The sequence below is a fragment of the Miniopterus schreibersii genome (genome assembly GCF_964146895.1).
Source record: "Miniopterus schreibersii genome assembly, chromosome: 1".
NCBI lineage: Eukaryota > Metazoa > Chordata > Mammalia > Chiroptera > Miniopteridae > Miniopterus > Miniopterus schreibersii.
In genome coordinates this window covers 133,097,427-133,119,837 of record NC_138101.1, presented here as the reverse complement: position 1 = coordinate 133,119,837, position 22,411 = coordinate 133,097,427, and the positions used below count along the sequence as shown (strand labels likewise).

At 48.2% G+C, this 22,411-nt stretch overlaps 3 protein-coding genes across 3 annotated transcripts; 2 read left to right on the top strand and 1 right to left on the bottom strand.

Annotated features, from left to right (window-relative positions):
- Window positions 1-1,034: 1,034 nt before the first annotated feature.
- On the bottom strand, window positions 1,035-3,827 carry LOC308548198 (chymase-like; the record flags this gene model as incomplete). Its single annotated transcript, XM_081119341.1, is given in 6 exon segments — window positions 1,035-1,172; window positions 1,558-1,763; window positions 1,766-1,834; window positions 2,037-2,164; window positions 2,911-3,061; window positions 3,749-3,827. Coding segments are annotated over 6 exon segments (771 nt in total).
- A 6,886-nt stretch (window positions 3,828-10,713) lies between these two features.
- Window positions 10,714-13,318, top strand: LOC308548177 (mast cell protease 4-like). Its single transcript, XM_081119297.1, has 5 exons — window positions 10,714-10,800; window positions 11,382-11,532; window positions 11,976-12,111; window positions 12,336-12,590; window positions 13,018-13,318. Exons 1-5 carry the CDS (start codon window positions 10,725-10,727, stop codon window positions 13,159-13,161), a joined length of 762 nt encoding a protein of 253 aa, XP_080975423.1. The 5' UTR covers window positions 10,714-10,724; the 3' UTR covers window positions 13,162-13,318.
- A 6,327-nt stretch (window positions 13,319-19,645) lies between these two features.
- Window positions 19,646-22,248, top strand: LOC308548171 (mast cell protease 4-like). The gene is made up of 5 exons (XM_081119285.1): window positions 19,646-19,729; window positions 20,311-20,461; window positions 20,905-21,040; window positions 21,265-21,519; window positions 21,947-22,248. The coding sequence occupies exons 1-5, from the start codon at window positions 19,654-19,656 to the stop codon at window positions 22,088-22,090; spliced, it is 762 nt and encodes a 253-aa protein (XP_080975411.1). The 5' UTR covers window positions 19,646-19,653; the 3' UTR covers window positions 22,091-22,248.
- Window positions 22,249-22,411: the final 163 nt, after the last annotated feature.

The following is a 22,411-nucleotide window of genomic DNA, read 5'->3' as shown; positions in this document are numbered from 1 at the left end:
CTCTGATTATTTATTAAAGACAAATTCCTAGAAAGAGTTCATGTGATGGAAGGGGTTCACCATACCTTCAGAGAGGAGTGCTATCAGCTGCAGGCTCCTGTGTGTCTGTCCCTTTCCTGCCCTGTTTTCTCTCCTCCAGCCAGTCCCTCAGCTGGCAAGAGTTTGTGCTGTTCGGACTCTAGGATTTTGACTTCCTGCTGGTTTGGGTGTAGCCTTTTGTGGCAGGGTGTTGCTTATGCAGAATTTGTAATGCTGTCTCTCCTCTTATCTGCTCCAGGTATCTGTTTTGCAGCAATGAGTGAGAAGTAATCTACATCTCAGATTAAAGCCCTGCAGATGGTAGATCTTTTCTTACCGAGGTGGATCCTATATGGTACTAACTGCTTTTTCTATATCACATATCTAAACCATGTCCCATCCATCCCCCATCCCCCTGGGGGACATCTAACAATGCCTGGAGGTATTTTTTGTTGTCACTACTTGGTGGTGGAGGGGGTTGTTACGGGCATCAAGTGGGGAGAAGTCAGGGATGCTGTAAACATCGTACAACTTGCTTGCAATTCAAAATGTTGTTAGTGATTCTGAATACTCTTAAACTAAATCTTGGTATAGGGTTGATAATTAAGGCAAAGAAGAATCTGGTGTAATTTCTTGTTTAAGTTGGAAATATGGATCCTCTCAGGGAACCCCTTTCTCTTCTTTCTCTAGTTTTTTCTTCATTATTTTCTCTGACTCTCTTTCACACACCTATACACCCACCTCTTAAAGCTTATACGCTGCCTGGGCTGGGTATCAGGTTGCTCTGTGCAGGGAGAAGAGAGCAGTAGAGGGAGAAGACACACACACATGTCTGGAACTTGAGTCTTTATTGAGGGTGATTGAGAGTTTTGTGACCTAGAGGAACCTTCTTGAGGATTAGGGGTGTGGCAAAACTTTAGCAGGAACCAGAAGCAACACTGTTCGGAGTATGTGGTACAGAAAAACCTGCTCAGGTCTGGTTCAGATTTCCTCTTGGGCTGGCCCAGACTCCAGGGTCAATTCTCCTTCAGGACCTTATTGATCCAGGGCTGGTAATGGGAGATCCAGGTTAAGACAAAAGGGAGCTTCTCTTGTCCATAGGAGACAATGCCCTCGGCCACCCCAGAACACAGAAGAGGGCCACCTGAGTCTCCCTGTAGTGTGGGGTGGAGGGATGGGGAAGAGAGAGAGCAGAAGGTGAGTCAGGGCAGTAATTTGCTGCTGCTGGTGGGTTCCAACTGAGTCACAGTCAGACTTAGGGTTAGACCCAGGAGCCCTGGCTCCTCACGGAGTTATATGTCTTGGTCTGCCGCCCCTTCTTCTTTTCCTTATTGTTATCCTATTTAGCAGACCAAAGGGTGGTTAGAGACTGCACAGGGCCATGGGAGAATGGATCCACGGAGGGACAATTCCAGTTGCCTCAGCACTTTGATCTCAAACCCTATAATTTGTTGACAATCTTTTGACCCCATCTCACTCCAGGGGATACCTGGACCCTGAACAGTGATTTGTGGAAAAGAACCCTAGTCTAGAGATTACCTTAAATGCAGATTTTGTCTTTTTGGGATTGCCCATGCACAGCTGGAGACTGTGGTCAAAAGTTCTGAAGTGTCTGCAGGCCTGGGGATCCATGAGTCTCAGCTTCACCTCTTGCAGAGTGTTGGAGCCTGATTTCTCCACTTCTATTATTCCCCAACCAGCCACTCGGCACATTCTCCCAGGTGGGTCGAAATTGAACTGGACAGAAGGGGGAATGTCCCCACCGCCAGGGTCAGGTTGGCTTTCTCATTCAACTGTGAAGGGAATGAGGGGCTGTCTGTGCTAGAGATGGGTTAGGATGCAGTTGGAAGCAATCAGGGAGGGAGAGAGCAGTTTGCTTCACAACAGAGCCACATCTAGTGTTGAGTTGGAGGGATGTGCAGTCCAGAGGCAGGTTGGGAAAATTTCAGGGCAATAGGGACCTGAAGGAGAAGCCTAAGAGAACAGAAAGTGAAGAAGGGGAAGAAAGATGTTGTCACCTTTAGTAACATGATGAGCAAGACTGTAATCAGATTTTGGATGAGGGAATTGTTTTGTGACCTCAAGCTTCTGCCATGTGTCTTCTTTCTTTGTTATGTTATGGGCTCCAAGGGTAACCATTATACGCCTGTTGTGAGGGAGAAGGAAAGTCAAGGAGAAGAGTGACAGTTTCGGGTTTCTCCTGAGATGTACCCTTTCTAAGATAAGGGGACTGGAGTCTCTCAGTAGGTCACAAGACTCTACCCACTCCCTCTTTCCTGGGCCACTGTGGCATTTAGGGGCTCAGGTTTTACTCAAGGAAGGCTTTTCCCAGGGAACAGAGACAATTTCTAAGACTCTTAGGAATTGCCGGGGACAGAGCAGGCCATGGAGGACCCAGGGGGCAGGGTTAGCACTTCCTAATTCAGGGAGTGCTATATGAGGGCCAGCCCTCTGGAGCAAGAGATATCAGAGAAAAGAAGTGGTGGGGTCTCAGGTGGACTCTGTTTCCTGCTTCCCATGGAAAGGATGGGTTCAGGTCCCTGAGAACTAAGGGCTAGTGTTCTTGGAAAGAACAGAGAGGAAGTGGCCCAGAGAACTGGGTAGGGCCCCAAGAAGTGAGTCGGGCATCTTATGTGCTGGGATTTGGGAAGGGAGAGCTACTTTTAGAGGAGAGATGCTTGGATGAGGTCTCCTATTCCTTAGTAGGTGAACTGAGTGCACAGTGATTGAGGATCAGGGCATCCATGCAATTATGAGAACAATTTCCTTAGTCCAATTCTTGCCTCTCCTTAAAGTGACCCAGACCCAGGAGCCCCTCCTCAGGCATGTCCCTAGTTGCTACCCTGGATGTTTATCTCCCATTTGGAGATAAACAGGACCCTGTTGTCTCACCTTCCTGCACAGTGAGCAGCCGTCAACACAAAGTTCCGTCTTATCAGGAAACCACCACAGTACACCACTTTATTCTGGGGAGTGACAATTTCCAGGTGGGCCATGTAGGAGCAGGAGTGAGGCTTGCATTCTGTGTTCCTGATAATCTCCCCTGGAACAGAGAATCACAGGCCTGAACACAGACATTGGTACTCTCTCCAGAGAATGCACAAGCTGGGTTAAAGCTCAGAGAGGCCTCCCTTGAATCTCATCCTTACCCTGTATTCTGCCCATCTTTCCTCTCAGGTGTCTCTAGTATCCACTTTCCCCAGGCACAACCTCCTACATGAATTCTCATCCCTTCCTTCAGGCACAGTAGCCAACCAGCCTTAGATGCCACTCAGGCATTTTCCACCTCAGATTTCCCCCACTCCCATTCTGCCCCTGTCTCAACCCTCCTCTGTCACCTTGCAGGACAAGCTCTATAGGTTTCTGTCTTGACCTCCTCCACAGCCCATGAGCTGTGTCACAAGAGGGCCAAATTATAAGGTAATGTGTAGCCCCATAGCTCAGAAGGTGAAGAGAACATAGGACTTTATACACATGATCACACATGTTAGAGAAGATACCGCTTTTCCTCCCAACTGCTCTGGAGTATTCCTCAGTCAATAGAGGGTTCCTTGTTCCTGGAACTACCATAGGCTGCAGAGAATGGGTGGGTGCATCCCAAGAGGAAACATCACTCTGGACCCTTGAGAGATCCTGCCCCTCTCCTGTTTAAGAGTCAGCTATATTCAGACAAAACTTTGTTTTAGGAGCTGATCCTGAAACTTCCAGAGGGGAAGACCCTCAGACTCATCAGCTTCAGATCTGGAGCATAGAAGGAAGAACAGCAAGGGGAGAGGAAGATGACCCATTTTCTCAGAGAGGCTGCCCATGGCAGGTGCTGCTTCTCTTTTCCAGTTATGAGCTTTAGAACTTCGAGCAAGAGTAGAAGGGGCAGGGCTGGAAACCACAGGAACTGGTGGTCATGTTTTATTCTCTCATTCTAAGCTGGCTTGCTTTTTGATCAGAAGTTCCCCCAGAGTTGCCCTTTGTTTTGCTAAAGGTGAAGTTGAAGCCAGAACTCTGAAGTCCTGGCTTCCAGGATGAACTCTCCACCATGGTGCCTTATCTGGAGTGGGTTGGGTGGGATCATGTCTTTCCCAGTTAGGGCAGTTTGTTAGAGGCCTTTCAGAAGCATCGGTAAGGGAGATTTATTACACTGAGCATTCAGAAGCATATTTACTTTTATGGCTCTAGCCTGTAGTAGGAAATGCATTTTGCAAAAAGACTCAATGCCATGCATGTTTTGTGTGAGTACATGAGCACAAACATACACACGGGCTCTAGCTGGTTTGGCTCAGTGGTTAGAGTGTCAGTCCACAGACTGAAGAGTCCAAGGTTCGATTCTGGCCAAGGGCGTGTACCTGGGTTGCAGGCTCAATCCCCGACCCCAGTGGGGGCAGGTCAGGGGGCAACCAGTAGATCTGTCTCTCTTACATTGATGTCTCTCTCTTCTCTCTCCCCCTTCCACTCTCTCTGAAAAGCAATGGAGAAAATATCCTTGGGTGAGAATTAAAAAACAAACAACAGACAAACAAACAAAAACATACACATGAGTCAAAAGTTTCAGGAAACAATATTTATTTTTATCATGTACAGTGCTCTCTGTTAGTTTCCATTCCATTCCATTCCATTCCATTCCATTCCATTCCATTCCATTCCATTCCATTCCATTCCATTCCATTCCATCCATCCCATTCCCATTCTATTCCATTCCATGTTAAAATGTGAGCTGTACCCACTTACAGGATTTTTGCCTGTAATTTGAGAAATGATCTGAAGCTCTTGCTTCCTCTGAATCAAATGTTCATTGGCAGAAGAAGAGAGAGGTCCAAGGAGAGTAGATGGGGGAAGGGAACATACCCTGTTTTAGGACTTTACACACATTATCTCAAGAGCAAATGGGATTGGAATTAGCATTTTTTGAGAGCCTATGCATATCATTTATTGTCATTACTCTTTGATATATTTTCATCACAATCCAGTGAAGTAGGTATTACTATTTTAATTTTATGTATCTACTACCCAGGCTTATGGTTCAGAATTAGACTTTCCTGATTCCAAGTTAAGGCCCCTTTCTGCTCTACCATCAAAGGGAAATAGAGAAGTTGAGTCCTGCCAGTGGGGATGTAGATGTAGAAGGATGTTTGCTTTTGGGGGGCTGGGGTTTTCTACTCTTCCATTAGGAATCTAGTTAATTTTTTTGAAAAAGAATACAGATGTCAGTATCTGAGTTTTTTTCTGTAACAACCTTGGGAAATACCATTACTGTCACTTTATAGATGTAGAATTGAGACTCGGACACATACACATGACCAAGATGACACAAGTCATAACTATCATAACTGGGTTTCAATGGGAGGGAATGACCTTCAGGTTGTTTGGTTGTGAGAACTGGCTGTGACTACAGTGAAGGAGCTGTTGTGCCCGGGCCGACCCTACAGAGCAGAACTCACTTTAGCAGGGCCCTGGTGCCTGCAAAATCTGTCCTTTGAATGTGTCATTTGTGGAGATGGTTGGGTAGTGCGCTAGTGTGGTTTGAAGCTGGCCACCAGGTGGCGTTGGTTCTGGGGTTTCTTGGGAGGTGCAGGCCAACGTCAGCTGCTGCCTGCGCCCTGCCTGGGGCCACTTGGTATGAGCTACAAAGTGATTTACATATGGTTGCCACTTGTGCTGGGATTTGATGGAGGTCTCCGGAAGAGGCTAAGCTGTGAACTGAGGCTGGGTCCCTCTAGTGTAGGTCTTGGGGCTGCTTAACAAGAGGTGTGGGTCATGCTGAGGCCAGGTGATGCTTGTTTGGGTTCATGAAACTTTGAGAGATTTTAAGGAAGTCCACAGCATGAGCCAAGACAGGTTGTTTGTATAGAAAAGTCACTGGAAGTGGCTTGGGTGGATCTACAAGTTGAATGGGGCAGGGTCTCAGGGAATCACCAAGGTTGGGAGAACAATGTGGGCTTGGTTGAAGGAGACTCAGGTATGGCGTCTGCCTATGCCTGCCGTGGAAGGAGTCAGCAAAGGAACAATGACCTCTGCCAGCACTTCCGCCAGCACAAAACTGCTCCTCCAGCCCTCACCCTGAAGCCAGACAATTCAGTTCCTTTCTGAGTGTCGCTGGTGCCTTTTGAGCTGCCACCCAGCGCTGGAGCTCAGAGTGAGTGAGTGCATCAGCAAGGAAGTTTGTGCACTGGCTGTTTAAGAGGGACTGTCTGGGCCCTGCTGGGTGTGGCTCAGCGCTTGAGCATCGACCTAGGATCCAGGTGATCAGGGTTCGATTCCTGGTCAGGGCACATGCTCAGGTTGTGGGCTCGATCAATGACTCTCTCATCATTGATGTTTCTATCTCCCTCTCTTCCTCTCCTTTCCTCTCTCTGAAATCAATAAAGATATATTTAAAAAAAAGAAAAGAAAAGAGGGACTGTCTGGGATCTAGCAGCCCTCCCTCTCACTCAGACACCATCTAGCTAAATTTCACAGCCAGGGTTATGGGGACTTTTCTTTCAGGCACTGGAACCCAGGGGCATGGAGCTTGGTGTGGGGCTGGGACTCCTGGCTCCTCAGGGGAGACCTCCACAGTCCAGCTATCCCTCCTGATCTTTAACCACTACACGTGGGTGTGGGGCCAGCTCGTCTGCGTCTCTGCCCCTCCTACCACTCTCAAGGTGGTTTCTTCTTAGTTATGCGTTCTGTTCAGCTAGCCTGCAGGCAGTTCTCAATGACAGTTGTTCTGTAGTTTAGTTGTAATTTTGACGTGGTCATGGGGGGAGGTGAGTACAGTGTTTTCCTACTCTGCCACCTTGACCCGAAGCCCCTGATATTTCTAGTTTCCACTTACTATCCCTGCACTAGGCAGGAAAGTCCTAGAGTGCCCCTTCTCATTAGTTTGGCAAAGCACAGTTTCTCCTGTAGACTCTGCAATGCTACCCGCCCCTCATCACCCTCAGCATCAGTCAGTTGGGCCCACTCCTTGGTTCATCATCTTGTGCACCTCAGAACTAACATTGTAGCCATGAGGGTCTTATCTTTGCAGGGTGGGCTGCAGGAGAGACAACTGTTATTTCCATCTTATATTCTTAGCTGCAAGAAGATTCCTTTGTTTACTGAATGGAAAATGCTGCCCAGCTGCAGATATGATTTTGGTAAGGCTGTTGGGGGAGAGTGAAGAGGCTAATTATGTGAAACTAATGAGATAGGAGGTGTAAAGATTCAAAAGTACAGGGTAGGGCCAACCCTCCAGGTGTAACTTGGGGAGTGTTGTTAATGCTTCTATCTAACCGTATTTGGGGGGAGAAAATAAGCACTACAAGCTAGGTGGCTTAAAACAATAGAAATTTTTCCTCTCTCAGTCTAGAGACTGGAAGTCTCAGATCAAGGTGTCTGCAGAGTTGGTTCTTTCTGCAAGCTATGAAAAAGAATCTGTCCCATACCTCTCCCCTAGCTTCTGGTGGCAGTCCTTGGTGGTCCTTGGCCTGCAGATGCATCATTCAATCTCTGCCTTTGTCATCACATGGCCTTCTCCCTGTGTGCGTCTCTCTCCTTTTCTTATAAGGACACTACCCATACTGGATTAAGGACCCACTGGACTCCAGTTTGACCTCATCTTAATTCTGCAATGACCCCATTTCCAAATAAGGTCACATTCTGGGGCACTGGGACTTAAGACTTCAATATGATTTTTGGAGGGTCACAATACAACCCGCAACAACTCCTTCAGTATATACATGTGCCAAACCACTGCATAGTGCATGACTATATGGGGGTAATAGTTGCCAGGGAAACTGTGGGTGCAGGAGGACAGCCGGCAGGGTAGGATGGGAGGAGGAAATGCTTTCCTGTTGGGCTTTTGGACCTGGGCCCCAACCACCTTGGCCCCAGGAGCTAGTTGTTTAGCATTTATTTCCTGTTTGCCACCCTCAGCTGTCCCGAGGCCCTCTTCCCACGAGTTTGGGCAAAGCCCTCTTATCTGAACCGTTTCTCCTGATGACCCTGTGATGGTGAGACTTTATCACTCTTGCTGTGGGTCAGGCGGGCACACTCTGTGGGCCTACCCTCTGCATGGCAGAACTAACACTGCAGTGACGATGATGTGCTTATCTTTTCTGGGTAACTGCTACCAACTGCTTTTGCCACACCAGGGGACCATGTGATGCTTGTTTGGTCTTCTGTGGTGGCTGTGCTGGAGTCATTAATTTCTTGGGGTCCAATTCAGCCTGTGGGTTCAGGCAAGCTCCCCACAGTCTCCACTGTCCCTGCTACTTCTTGGGGGCCAGGCTGACATGACAGGCTTTTCTATACAAACAACCTGTCTTGGCTCATGCTGTGGACTTCCCTAAAATCTCTCAAAGTTGCATGAACCCAAAAAAGCAGCACCTGGCCTCAGCATGACCCACACCTCTTGCTAAGCAGCCCCAAGACCGACACTAGAGCTGTTCTCCCTTCCCCCTCAGGACTGTGCCCTTTGGGGTATCTGGGGCTTCAGTGAGCTGAACCAGCCCCTTTCCTGTTGGGGGTGGTGCTCTTAGCCTGCAGGAGAGGTAGGCATGCTCTGCCCCTCCTCTCCCAGTTGAGGTTGGCTGATCTGAGAGGATGCTCATTTCAAACTCTCCACAATGCAGACTCAATGCTTTCACTGGCCTGTCTGCCCAATGCAAGCCAGGAAGGTGGACACCTGATCAGCAATCAAAAACAAAAACCCACAAAGCAACACACAGGCAGAGAATCCTCTCTGTGAGGTCCCAGCACCCCCACACCTTGGACCAAGCAGAGGGGGATCACAAAGTCAACCCCACACAGCCCCCTGCACAGCTGATCTCAGTAAAGCTGGAGCAGCTTCTCGCATGCTATCCCGGCTCCCCTCAGAGCAGGTCAAAAATCTCTAATTCACGCCACCAGCAGCTCCAGCAGCTGGAGCCCCTATCCTCCCCACTGGAAGCTCTGGTCCCTCTCCAGGGGCAGAAAACCTGCTCTGCCCCACTGGTGGCTCTGGTCCTCTGCCAGCGGGAGGGCTCTCTTTACCTTCCACACACCACACAGTTCAAATGCTTTCTGGCGGTCTACACAATGCCTTACAGGAAGGCAGAGGGTCCCTGTAGGTGGCTGCTCAGTGCAGCCCTCTGGTCCTTTTCTATTCAGAAGCCACACACTGTGGGACAGCCTTTACTGTGGTCAGCACCGGAGGTGAAAGACTCCTGTCTCAGCTGCCACCAGTAGGTGCATTGTTTCACTGGGAGGCATGGTCCCCTCCTCTCAGAGACACTGTGCCCCTGGGTCCCTCTGCCCTCCACGCACGGGCTCTCCTCCCCTTCTCTTCCTCTCCGGCTTTGGGATCCCAGCTTTTGGATGCTAGTCCACACTCCCAAGGGGAGAAAGCTTTGCAGCCTCTAACCCTCAGGCCTCAGAGCCGAGTGCTGGTTTCAGGGAGAACTCCCACTTTCTATGACCCCCGTACCACTCTGTGATGCTTCTTCAGTGCTCCTTACTCAAAATGTGTCCACTCAAGTGTATTTCTCTGTTTTTTCCAAGCTAGTTACGCAGCATTTTAGCAGTATCCAGTCCATGGCTGGAAGCAAGGGTGCTCTGCTTCATGTCAGAGTGCTGCCATCTTTCCTCCCACCCTGTATTATGCTATTGATTGTCATATTCAGTGATTCCAAGGTGCACAATATTTCACATTTTAACCTCTCTACAACAAGAATGAATCCTGTAATCAACGGCATGTTACTGTCTAGTTGAGGACACTTTGTTCCTTTCTTGGTGTACATAAAATAATAACCCAGAGTAGCATCTCAAATAATGACAAGTGAAGATATCATTGCATTATCAAACCAGGTGTGACTCTCAGTGCACAAGTGGAAAGCCTCAACACCCCTAGAGAACACAAGTGTTCTCCTTTTACATTCCAATCCTTTCTCCATTCAGTGTACAAACGCTGCATTCTGTACCCCTTATTATTCAGATTAGTGGAATGGAAAAATATGAGTTTTAGAATCTGGCATATTACATTTGCAGTCTTAACCCTTATATGACATTCTGAGCATCAGTTGAGTGCTCTATAATTGTATGTAACAATACCCAAAAGGATGTTGAAAAGATTAAATGAGCGGATGCACGTAAAGCCCTATCAGTGCCAAACATATTGTGCATATTCAATATCTGATCTTCTGCTGATTATTTGCCTTGAAGGAAGGGCTGCTCTTCTAGATGGGGAAGTGGGGCAAATTCTGGCCCTCAGGTCAAATCTGCCCACCACCGGTTTTTGTAAATAAAGTTTTATTGGAACACAGTCACACCCACTTGTTTACATCTTGTCTATGTCGTTTTTTGTGCTATGACAGCAGAGCTGAACAGCCGGGACAGAGGCAGTATGCCTCGCAAAGCTGAAAATATTTACCATCTTGCTATTTACAGAAAAAGTTTGCTGATCCCTGTTCTAGATTCCTGTAGCATCTAAAAATACTCCTCTCTCCAATTTATGATTCTATGATGCCTCTAGAGACTGCATTTAGATGAGAAAGGTGCATTCCTTATCCTGGAAACTGGGGCTCTGACCACAGTTTCAACACCAGCAGAACAGAGAGGAGAGCTGTGAGAATTTCTGATGAGGAAGATAACCCAGGCCAGAGTGAAAGTCAAAAATGTGGTTTCTGTGGTTTCCAGCCTCTCCCCCCTCCCCACTTCTACTACTGGATTATAAAAGCAGGGGCAAGAGGGAAGAGTGACAGAAGCAGCTTACCATGGGCAGCATTGCTGGGAAAATGCAGGCTCTACTCCTTTGGCTGGTCTTTCTCTTGCCTCCTGAAGCTGGAGCTGGTGAGTATAGGGCATAAGTCCCTATCCTCTGGGTCCTCAACTGCTATTGCAAACCTACTGACCTGAGTCAAAGAAGACCCTAAAATGAGAATGCAAGATCCCATTGCAAGTGTTCCAGGAGAAATCTCTACCTGGAAGAGTCACATTCTTTGCCAGCAGTCAATAACAGTTTCCTAGGGAAAAGAAGTCTTGGGTGGAGATATAATCATAAAACTGGCTTTTGAAGTAGCTCTTAAGATGCTTTCCTCAAAATATCCACAACTCTGATTCATAGTCCTTTGCTCCTCTGTTCTTGCTCTCATGTGAAGGAGGTCGGGATCAGGACATGAAGTAATGTTTAAATAACAACTCACCATCAAGACCTGCCAATGTGTTCTGAAAAGGGAGATAGAGTTTCACAGGGTGGGCTAGGATAAGGAAAGCCAGTAACAAGAATACATGGCAGGGCTGAGCTACATTAGAGGTAAGGGTAAGGCTGGGGATGAGGGGTTGCCTCAGCTTTCAACACATTTTCCTCACCCAGTGCTCTATCTGAAGTCTCAGCTAGCTTATGTCTGGGAACCTGGGGTTTTCTGTTTCAGGGGAGATTATCGAAGGCACTGAGTCCAAGCCACACTCCCGCCCCTACATGGCCTACCTGGAAATTGTCACTGACAATAATTATGTTTTTGGCTGTGGTGGGTTTCTCATAAGTCAAGAATTTGTGGTGACAGCTGCTCATTGTAAAGGAAGGTAAGAAAACATGGACTTACTCTCTTTCTGTGTGAGGAGTTGTAGGAACCACAGTTAACACAACTTTAAAGTGGCCTAAGGAGAGGCTTTTGTGCCCCACTCATCTTGAGATGGTCAGTAATGTATATTGGGAGGAACTGGGCCACTGTGATTAGTAATCTCCACCCTGAGAAGCCAGGCCTTTAGTATGGGCAGCCCAGATCAAGACAGGCCAGTACTGCCCCTCTCAACCTGGGGCCAGGAGAACTCCCTGTCTCATGTCTGCCAGGGCCTGGCCCTTCCTGAAACAGCTGTGATCCCCAGGAAGAACATCTGTCCTCAGTAAGATCTGAGTTCCTCAGTTGGCTCCACACTGATGAAGAAGGCCTGGTGTCACTTTGCTCAGAATAGGCCCTTCTCAGGAGACCAGAACCTTTTCCAGACTCTCTCTTCCCTCTCAACAGAAAAATTACTGTCACTCTCGGAGCTCATGACATAAAACAAGAAGAACCCACGTGGCAGAAGCTAGAAGTCAAAGAACAATTTGTTCATCCAAACTACAACTTTTTCACCCAACTCAATGACATCATGTTACTGAAGGTGCCATTCTCTTTCTTGGACTTCTCAGTTCCCCCTTCTTAACCCTCCTCCTGCTTTGTACCTTTCCCATTTTCTTCCAGCTCACTTCCTCTGGGACAACTCCCACTCCATGTCATCACCACCTTATTGGGGAAAAACTCAAGGTCCTGCCCAGGGAGCTTCTACCACACCATACCCCCCACTTTCCCTGAGACTGGCAACCATCTACTCTTTCTCCCTCACAGCTACAAACGAGAGCCAAGCTGAATCACGCCGTGGGGACAGTCCCCCTGCCCACCCAGTCTACCTTTATTAAACCTGGAATCGAATGCTGGGCAACTGGGTGGGGGAGAACAGGAGTGGATAAGCCATCGTCAGATACTCTGAGAGAGGTGAAATTGAGACTCATGGAGGCCATGGCCTGCAGCAACTTTCCCTTTTACAATCCTAACTTGCAAATCTGTGTGGGCAACCCCAGGAAGAAAGGATCAACATACAAGGTACCATATACTTCCACTTCCTCTTCACAATCAGTCCCTGGAAGTCAGGGTCCTTCTGAGAATGGGTTGGTCAGGAGGTCCCCTAGCACAGTGACTGGTGTCTTCCCTCGCGGGTTTCTAGGGCTATCCTCCCACCCTAGTGTCCTGCCTCTAATCCTCCCATCTGGTCTTTGTCCGGGGCTCCAGGAGAGAAAAAGTAAGATGTTGGGGGTGGAAGGGTCAGGATCTAGAGTTGTGGTTCTACTCCAGAGAGAGAATGAAGACATTGAATTTATGACTTCTGACTTATAACTCCAAGAGGAGTCAGGATTCCTGGCCTCGCTCTGGGTATCTTGGGGCTAGCCGGGGTGCTGATAGAACCATGATGAGGTAACAGTAAGGAGAGAAGAATGACCCCTGCTCATGATCTGCTTTCTCTAACCCACAGGGAGACTCAGGGGGCCCCCTTCTGTGTGCTGGGGTGGCCCAGGGTATTGTGTCATACGGACATCTAAATGCAAAGCCTCCTATTGTCTTTACTCGACTCTCCTCATATGTGCCTTGGATTAATGAAATCTTAAAGAACAAGTAGCCACAGAAGCCTGGCCAGCCACAGGGAAAATCTCCCTGGGTAACTCCCAGGTTCCACAGGAGCCTGGACCCAGCCCAAGACCAGTAAGGCTCCCAGAGACACCCAGAATCCCCACTGACTGTATCCCCAGCAAAATTCAATAAACGTACAGCCTCTGACACATGTGTGTGAGACTCTTTCTTCCCAAGAGCTCCCCCAGAGCTGGTCTGCTCTGCAGGGAAGAGTGCAGATCCTCCCTAGTTTGAATGAAGAATTGCACTGGGATCCTTTCTTGACAGATTAATAATCAAGCCTATCAATTTCCATGTACATAGTGTGGTGCTATGGATTATTAAAGAAAATATTTTAATCTGCATAATAGGATTTAACATCCAGAGTAATACTGGCACTGAGTGACCTTCTTTCCCCTCTGCGCCCTCTTCCTCTCCCTCTTCCTACTCCCCACCCCATCCCTTCTCTTCTCACTTCTCTTCTTCTTCTTCTTCTTCTCTCAAACCCCGAGCCTCAGCGACTGAATTCAGGGCACAGATACAACATAGCAAATTCTCCATGACTCTTTCCAAAGATGGTCCCAGGCCTGGGCTGTTAATATCTTATGTCCTTATACCAGCCTCTGCCTCAATATTGTGTCTACGGCCACAGAAGCATCTGCCAAGTGGGAAAGAAGAAAATTTCCCAAGCACAAGAGCTCAGGATACTGAGGTGAGGAAGAGATGACCCTTGGAAGTCCTCAGGATGTTCCTGTCTGGTGCAGCAGTAACAATGGGGCTGTATACCAGTCAGGGCCATTCTAACCCAGGACAGGGATCCCCAAGAGCATCAGAGTGAGCCTCATCCCTAAACTACCTCAGAGCCACCCGAATTCAACTGTCATCTTCCTTCAGCTATGAGACAGTGCCTCCAGGTCTTCCAGAAAAATAATACCTGAGTTAGGCAAAGTCTTAAAAATTTCCTCCTTCAAATGACTTGCCTTGCTCTGAATCCTGTACTCACCAGCATCTGAGCTGGATGAGTACACTCACAGCTATACAAACCAAATACAAGGGAGACAGGGCATAACCTCCAGCTACCTCTTGGGAGCCTGCAGTTAAAGGGCCTCTTACAGGTCCCCCAACGGTCCCTAAGAGGCCTAAGAAGATAGGCCTGGCCCCATGCAAGAAAGAGCTCTTACTGTTGGTACCAGGTCAGGAACCCACAACCTCCACTTTCCCCACGCCAGCATATAGGTCTGAGCTTCCAGCTTTACCAATGACCAATATATGTAAAGCAAAAAAAAAAAAAAAATATGTACAGGACTGATGATAAACTCTGACTCAAAAACAAGCATATGTGGGGAAAAAAACAAACTAGGAAGCTGTCAAAAATAATAGAACATATTCTGGAATGTTAATATAAGAATTTTTTTCATTTTTTTTTCATTTTATCCTAACTCATGTTTTATATTTGTATAATTAAACAAAAAGTTTAAATGTGAGATACAAGAGGCAGAGGCATTATGTGTAATGTTTGCTTAGGAGAGCAGAGAACACACTGAGTTGCAGCTAAAGCCCCATCCACTCTTGACCCTCAGACCCTAAGGCAGCACAGCTACAAGACAGCCCTTGTTCCCTGGAAGCTGGGCAATGGAGATGTGGGGAGAGTAGTCTACAAGGTGGATCTACAAGTTGAATGGGGCAGGGTCTCAGGGAATCACCAAGGTTGGGAGAACAATGTGGGCTTGGTTGAAGGAGACTCAGGTATGGCGTCTGCCTATGCCTGCCGTGGAAGGAGTCAGCAAAGGAACAATGACCTCTGCCAGCACTTCCGCCAGCACAAAACTGCTCCTCCAGCCCTCACCCTGAAGCCAGACAATTCAGTTCCTTTCTGAGTGTCGCTGGTGCCTTTTGAGCTGCCACCCAGCGCTGGAGCTCAGAGTGAGTGAGTGCATCAGCAAGGAAGTTTGTGCACTGGCTGTTTAAGAGGGACTGTCTGGGCCCTGCTGGGTGTGGCTCAGCGCTTGAGCATCGACCTAGGATCCAGGTGATCGGGGTTCGATTCCTGGTCAGGGCACATGCTCAGGTTGTGGGCTCGATCAATGACTCTCTCATCATTGATGTTTCTATCTCCCTCTCTTCCTCTCCTTTCCTCTCTCTGAAATCAATAAAGATATATTTAAAAAAAAGAAAAGAAAAGAGGGACTGTCTGGGATCTAGCAGCCCTCCCTCTCACTCAGACACCATCTAGCTAAATTTCACAGCCAGGGTTATGGGGACTTTTCTTTCAGGCACTGGAACCCAGGGGCATGGAGCTTGGTGTGGGGCTGGGACTCCTGGCTCCTCAGGGGAGACCTCCACAGTCCAGCTATCCCTCCTGATCTTTAACCACTACACGTGGGTGTGGGGCCAGCTCGTCTGCGTCTCTGCCCCTCCTACCACTCTCAAGGTGGTTTCTTCTTAGTTATGCGTTCTGTTCAGCTAGCCTGCAGGCAGTTCTCAATGACAGTTGTTCTGTAGTTTAGTTGTAATTTTGACGTGGTCATGGGGGGAGGTGAGTACAGTGTTTTCCTACTCTGCCACCTTGACCCGAAGCCCCTGATATTTCTAGTTTCCACTTACTATCCCTGCACTAGGCAGGAAAGTCCTAGAGTGCCCCTTCTCATTAGTTTGGCAAAGCACAGTTTCTCCTGTAGACTCTGCAATGCTACCCGCCCCTCATCACCCTCAGCATCAGTCAGTTGGGCCCACTCCTTGGTTCATCATCTTGTGCACCTCAGAACTAACATTGTAGCCATGAGGGTCTTATCTTTGCAGGGTGGGCTGCAGGAGAGACAACTGTTATTTCCATCTTATATTCTTAGCTGCAAGAAGATTCCTTTGTTTACTGAATGGAAAATGCTGCCCAGCTGCAGATATGATTTTGGTAAGGCTGTTGGGGGAGAGTGAAGAGGCTAATTATGTGAAACTAATGAGATAGGAGGTGTAAAGATTCAAAAGTACAGGGTAGGGCCAACCCTCCAGGTGTAACTTGGGGAGTGTTGTTAATGCTTCTATCTAACCGTATTTGGGGGGAGAAAATAAGCACTACAAGCTAGGTGGCTTAAAACAATAGAAATTTTTCCTCTCTCAGTCTAGAGACTGGAAGTCTCAGATCAAGGTGTCTGCAGAGTTGGTTCTTTCTGCAAGCTATGAAAAAGAATCTGTCCCATACCTCTCCCCTAGCTTCTGGTGGCAGTCCTTGGTGGTCCTTGGCCTGCAGATGCATCATTCAATCTCTGCCTTTGTCATCACATGGCCTTCTCCCTGTGTGCGTCTCTCTCCTTTTCTTATAAGGACACTACCCATACTGGATTAAGGACCCACTGGACTCCAGTTTGACCTCATCTTAATTCTGCAATGACCCCATTTCCAAATAAGGTCACATTCTGGGGCACTGGGACTTAAGACTTCAATATGATTTTTGGAGGGTCACAATACAACCCGCAACAACTCCTTCAGTATATACATGTGCCAAACCACTGCATAGTGCATGACTATATGGGGGTAATAGTTGCCAGGGAAACTGTGGGTGCAGGAGGACAGCCGGCAGGGTAGGATGGGAGGAGGAAATGCTTTCCTGTTGGGCTTTTGGACCTGGGCCCCAACCACCTTGGCCCCAGGAGCTAGTTGTTTAGCATTTATTTCCTGTTTGCCACCCTCAGCTGTCCCGAGGCCCTCTTCCCACGAGTTTGGGCAAAGCCCTCTTATCTGAACCGTTTCTCCTGATGACCCTGTGATGGTGAGACTTTATCACTCTTGCTGTGGGTCAGGCGGGCACACTCTGTGGGCCTACCCTCTGCATGGCAGAACTAACACTGCAGTGACGATGATGTGCTTATCTTTTCTGGGTAACTGCTACCAACTGCTTTTGCCACACCAGGGGACCATGTGATGCTTGTTTGGTCTTCTGTGGTGGCTGTGCTGGAGTCATTAATTTCTTGGGGTCCAATTCAGCCTGTGGGTTCAGGCAAGCTCCCCACAGTCTCCACTGTCCCTGCTACTTCTTGGGGGCCAGGCTGACATGACAGGCTTTTCTATACAAACAACCTGTCTTGGCTCATGCTGTGGACTTCCCTAAAATCTCTCAAAGTTGCATGAACCCAAAAAAGCAGCACCTGGCCTCAGCATGACCCACACCTCTTGCTAAGCAGCCCCAAGACCGACACTAGAGCTGTTCTCCCTTCCCCCTCAGGACTGTGCCCTTTGGGGTATCTGGGGCTTCAGTGAGCTGAACCAGCCCCTTTCCTGTTGGGGGTGGTGCTCTTAGCCTGCAGGAGAGGTAGGCATGCTCTGCCCCTCCTCTCCCAGTTGAGGTTGGCTGATCTGAGAGGATGCTCATTTCAAACTCTCCACAATGCAGACTCAATGCTTTCACTGGCCTGTCTGCCCAATGCAAGCCAGGAAGGTGGACACCTGATCAGCAATCAAAAACAAAAACCCACAAAGCAACACACAGGCAGAGAATCCTCTCTGTGAGGTCCCAGCACCCCCACACCTTGGACCAAGCAGAGGGGGATCACAAAGTCAACCCCACACAGCCCCCTGCACAGCTGATCTCAGTAAAGCTGGAGCAGCTTCTCGCATGCTATCCCGGCTCCCCTCAGAGCAGGTCAAAAATCTCTAATTCACGCCACCAGCAGCTCCAGCAGCTGGAGCCCCTATCCTCCCCACTGGAAGCTCTGGTCCCTCTCCAGGGGCAGAAAACCTGCTCTGCCCCACTGGTGGCTCTGGTCCTCTGCCAGCGGGAGGGCTCTCTTTACCTTCCACACACCACACAGTTCAAATGCTTTCTGGCGGTCTACACAATGCCTTACAGGAAGGCAGAGGGTCCCTGTAGGTGGCTGCTCAGTGCAGCCCTCTGGTCCTTTTCTATTCAGAAGCCACACACTGTGGGACAGCCTTTACTGTGGTCAGCACCGGAGGTGAAAGACTCCTGTCTCAGCTGCCACCAGTAGGTGCATTGTTTCACTGGGAGGCATGGTCCCCTCCTCTCAGAGACACTGTGCCCCTGGGTCCCTCTGCCCTCCACGCACGGGCTCTCCTCCCCTTCTCTTCCTCTCCGGCTTTGGGATCCCAGCTTTTGGATGCTAGTCCACACTCCCAAGGGGAGAAAGCTTTGCAGCCTCTAACCCTCAGGCCTCAGAGCCGAGTGCTGGTTTCAGGGAGAACTCCCACTTTCTATGACCCCCGTACCACTCTGTGATGCTTCTTCAGTGCTCCTTACTCAAAATGTGTCCACTCAAGTGTATTTCTCTGTTTTTTCCAAGCTAGTTACGCAGCATTTTAGCAGTATCCAGTCCATGGCTGGAAGCAAGGGTGCTCTGCTTCATGTCAGAGTGCTGCCATCTTTCCTCCCACCCTGTATTATGCTATTGATTGTCATATTCAGTGATTCCAAGGTGCACAATATTTCACATTTTAACCTCTCTACAACAAGAATGAATCCTGTAATCAACGGCATGTTACTGTCTAGTTGAGGACACTTTGTTCCTTTCTTGGTGTACATAAAATAATAACCCAGAGTAGCATCTCAAATAATGACAAGTGAAGATATCATTGCATTATCAAACCAGGTGTGACTCTCAGTGCACAAGTGGAAAGCCTCAACACCCCTAGAGAACACAAGTGTTCTCCTTTTACATTCCAATCCTTTCTCCATTCAGTGTACAAACGCTGCATTCTGTACCCCTTATTATTCAGATTAGTGGAATGGAAAAATATGAGTTTTAGAATCTGGCATATTACATTTGCAGTCTTAACCCTTATATGACATTCTGAGCATCAGTTGAGTGCTCTATAATTGTATGTAACAATACCCAAAAGGATGTTGAAAAGATTAAATGAGCGGATGCACGTAAAGCCCTATCAGTGCCAAACATATTGTGCATATTCAATATCTGATCTTCTGCTGATTATTTGCCTTGAAGGAAGGGCTGCTCTTCTAGATGGGGAAGTGGGGCAAATTCTGGCCCTCAGGTCAAATCTGCCCACCACCGGTTTTTGTAAATAAAGTTTTATTGGAACACAGTCACACCCACTTGTTTACATCTTGTCTATGTCGTTTTTTGTGCTATGACAGCAGAGCTGAACAGCCGGGACAGAGGCAGTATGCCTCGCAAAGCTGAAAATATTTACCATCTTGCTATTTACAGAAAAAGTTTGCTGATCCCTGTTCTAGATTCCTGTAGCATCTAAAAATACTCCTCTCTCCAATTTATGATTCTATGATGCCTCTAGAGACTGCATTTAGATGAGAAAGGTGCATTCCTTATCCTGGAAACTGGGGCTCTGACCACAGTTTCAACACCAGCAGAACAGAGAGGAGAGCTGTGAGAATTTCTGATGAGGAAGATAACCCAGGCCAGAGTGAAAGACAAAAATGTGGTTTCTGTGGTTTCCAGCCTCTCCCCCCTCCCCACTTCTACTACTGGATTATAAAAGCAGGGGCAAGAGGGAAGAGTGACAGAAGCAGCTTACCATGGGCAGCATTGCTGGGAAAATGCAGGCTCTACTCCTTTGGCTGGTCTTTCTCTTGCCTCCTGAAGCTGGAGCTGGTGAGTATAGGGCATAAGTCCCTATCCTCTGGGTCCTCAACTGCTATTGCAAACCTACTGACCTGAGTCAAAGAAGACCCTAAAATGAGAATGCAAGATCCCATTGCAAGTGTTCCAGGAGAAATCTCTACCTGGAAGAGTCACATTCTTTGCCAGCAGTCAATAACAGTTTCCTAGGGAAAAGAAGTCTTGGGTGGAGATATAATCATAAAACTGGCTTTTGAAGTAGCTCTTAAGATGCTTTCCTCAAAATATCCACAACTCTGATTCATAGTCCTTTGCTCCTCTGTTCTTGCTCTCATGTGAAGGAGGTCGGGATCAGGACATGAAGTAATGTTTAAATAACAACTCACCATCAAGACCTGCCAATGTGTTCTGAAAAGGGAGATAGAGTTTCACAGGGTGGGCTAGGATAAGGAAAGCCAGTAACAAGAATACATGGCAGGGCTGAGCTACATTAGAGGTAAGGGTAAGGCTGGGGATGAGGGGTTGCCTCAGCTTTCAACACATTTTCCTCACCCAGTGCTCTATCTGAAGTCTCAGCTAGCTTATGTCTGGGAACCTGGGGTTTTCTGTTTCAGGGGAGATTATCGAAGGCACTGAGTCCAAGCCACACTCCCGCCCCTACATGGCCTACCTGGAAATTGTCACTGACAATAATTATGTTTTTGGCTGTGGTGGGTTTCTCATAAGTCAAGAATTTGTGGTGACAGCTGCTCATTGTAAAGGAAGGTAAGAAAACATGGACTTACTCTCTTTCTGTGTGAGGAGTTGTAGGAACCACAGTTAACACAACTTTAAAGTGGCCTAAGGAGAGGCTTTTGTGCCCCACTCATCTTGAGATGGTCAGTAATGTATATTGGGAGGAACTGGGCCACTGTGATTAGTAATCTCCACCCTGAGAAGCCAGGCCTTTAGTATGGGCAGCCCAGATCAAGACAGGCCAGTACTGCCCCTCTCAACCTGGGGCCAGGAGAACTCCCTGTCTCATGTCTGCCAGGGCCTGGCCCTTCCTGAAACAGCTGTGATCCCCAGGAAGAACATCTGTCCTCAGTAAGATCTGAGTTCCTCAGTTGGCTCCACACTGATGAAGAAGGCCTGGTGTCACTTTGCTCAGAATAGGCCCTTCTCAGGAGACCAGAACCTTTTCCAGACTCTCTCTTCCCTCTCAACAGAAAAATTACTGTCACTCTCGGAGCTCATGACATAAAACAAGAAGAACCCACGTGGCAGAAGCTAGAAGTCAAAGAACAATTTGTTCATCCAAACTACAACTTTTTCACCCAACTCAATGACATCATGTTACTGAAGGTGCCATTCTCTTTCTTGGACTTCTCAGTTCCCCCTTCTTAACCCTCCTCCTGCTTTGTACCTTTCCCATTTTCTTCCAGCTCACTTCCTCTGGGACAACTCCCACTCCATGTCATCACCACCTTATTGGGGAAAAACTCAAGGTCCTGCCCAGGGAGCTTCTACCACACCATACCCCCCACTTTCCCTGAGACTGGCAACCATCTACTCTTTCTCCCTCACAGCTACAAACGAGAGCCAAGCTGAATCACGCCGTGGGGACAGTCCCCCTGCCCACCCAGTCTACCTTTATTAAACCTGGAATCGAATGCTGGGCAACTGGGTGGGGGAGAACAGGAGTGGATAAGCCATCGTCAGATACTCTGAGAGAGGTGAAATTGAGACTCATGGAGGCCATGGCCTGCAGCAACTTTCCCTTTTACAATCCTAACTTGCAAATCTGTGTGGGCAACCCCAGGAAGAAAGGATCAACATACAAGGTACCATATACTTCCACTTCCTCTTCACAATCAGTCCCTGGAAGTCAGGGTCCTTCTGAGAATGGGTTGGTCAGGAGGTCCCCTAGCACAGTGACTGGTGTCTTCCCTCGCGGGTTTCTAGGGCTATCCTCCCACCCTAGTGTCCTGCCTCTAATCCTCCCATCTGGTCTTTGTCCGGGGCTCCAGGAGAGAAAAAGTAAGATGTTGGGGGTGGAAGGGTCAGGATCTAGAGTTGTGGTTCTACTCCAGAGAGAGAATGAAGACATTGAATTTATGACTTCTGACTTATAACTCCAAGAGGAGTCAGGATTCCTGGCCTCGCTCTGGGTATCTTGGGGCTAGCCGGGGTGCTGATAGAACCATGATGAGGTAACAGTAAGGAGAGAAGAATGACCCCTGCTCATGATCTGCTTTCTCTAACCCACAGGGAGACTCAGGGGGCCCCCTTCTGTGTGCTGGGGTGGCCCAGGGTATTGTGTCATACGGACATCTAAATGCAAAGCCTCCTATTGTCTTTACTCGACTCTCCTCATATGTGCCTTGGATTAATGAAATCTTAAAGAACAAGTAGCCACAGAAGCCTGGCCAGCCACAGGGAAAATCTCCCTGGGTAACTCCCAGGTTCCACAGGAGCCTGGACCCAGCCCAAGACCAGTAAGGCTCCCAGAGACACCCAGAACCCCCACTGATTGTATCCCCAGCAAAATTCAATAAACGTACAGCCTCTGACACATGTGTGTGAGACTCTTTCTTCCCAAGAGCTCCCCCAGAGCTGGTCTGCTCTGCAGGGAAGAGTGCAGATCCTCCCTAGTTTGAATGAAGAATTGCACTGGGATCCTTTCTTGACAGATTAATAATCAAGCCTATCAATTTCCATGTACATAGTGTGGTG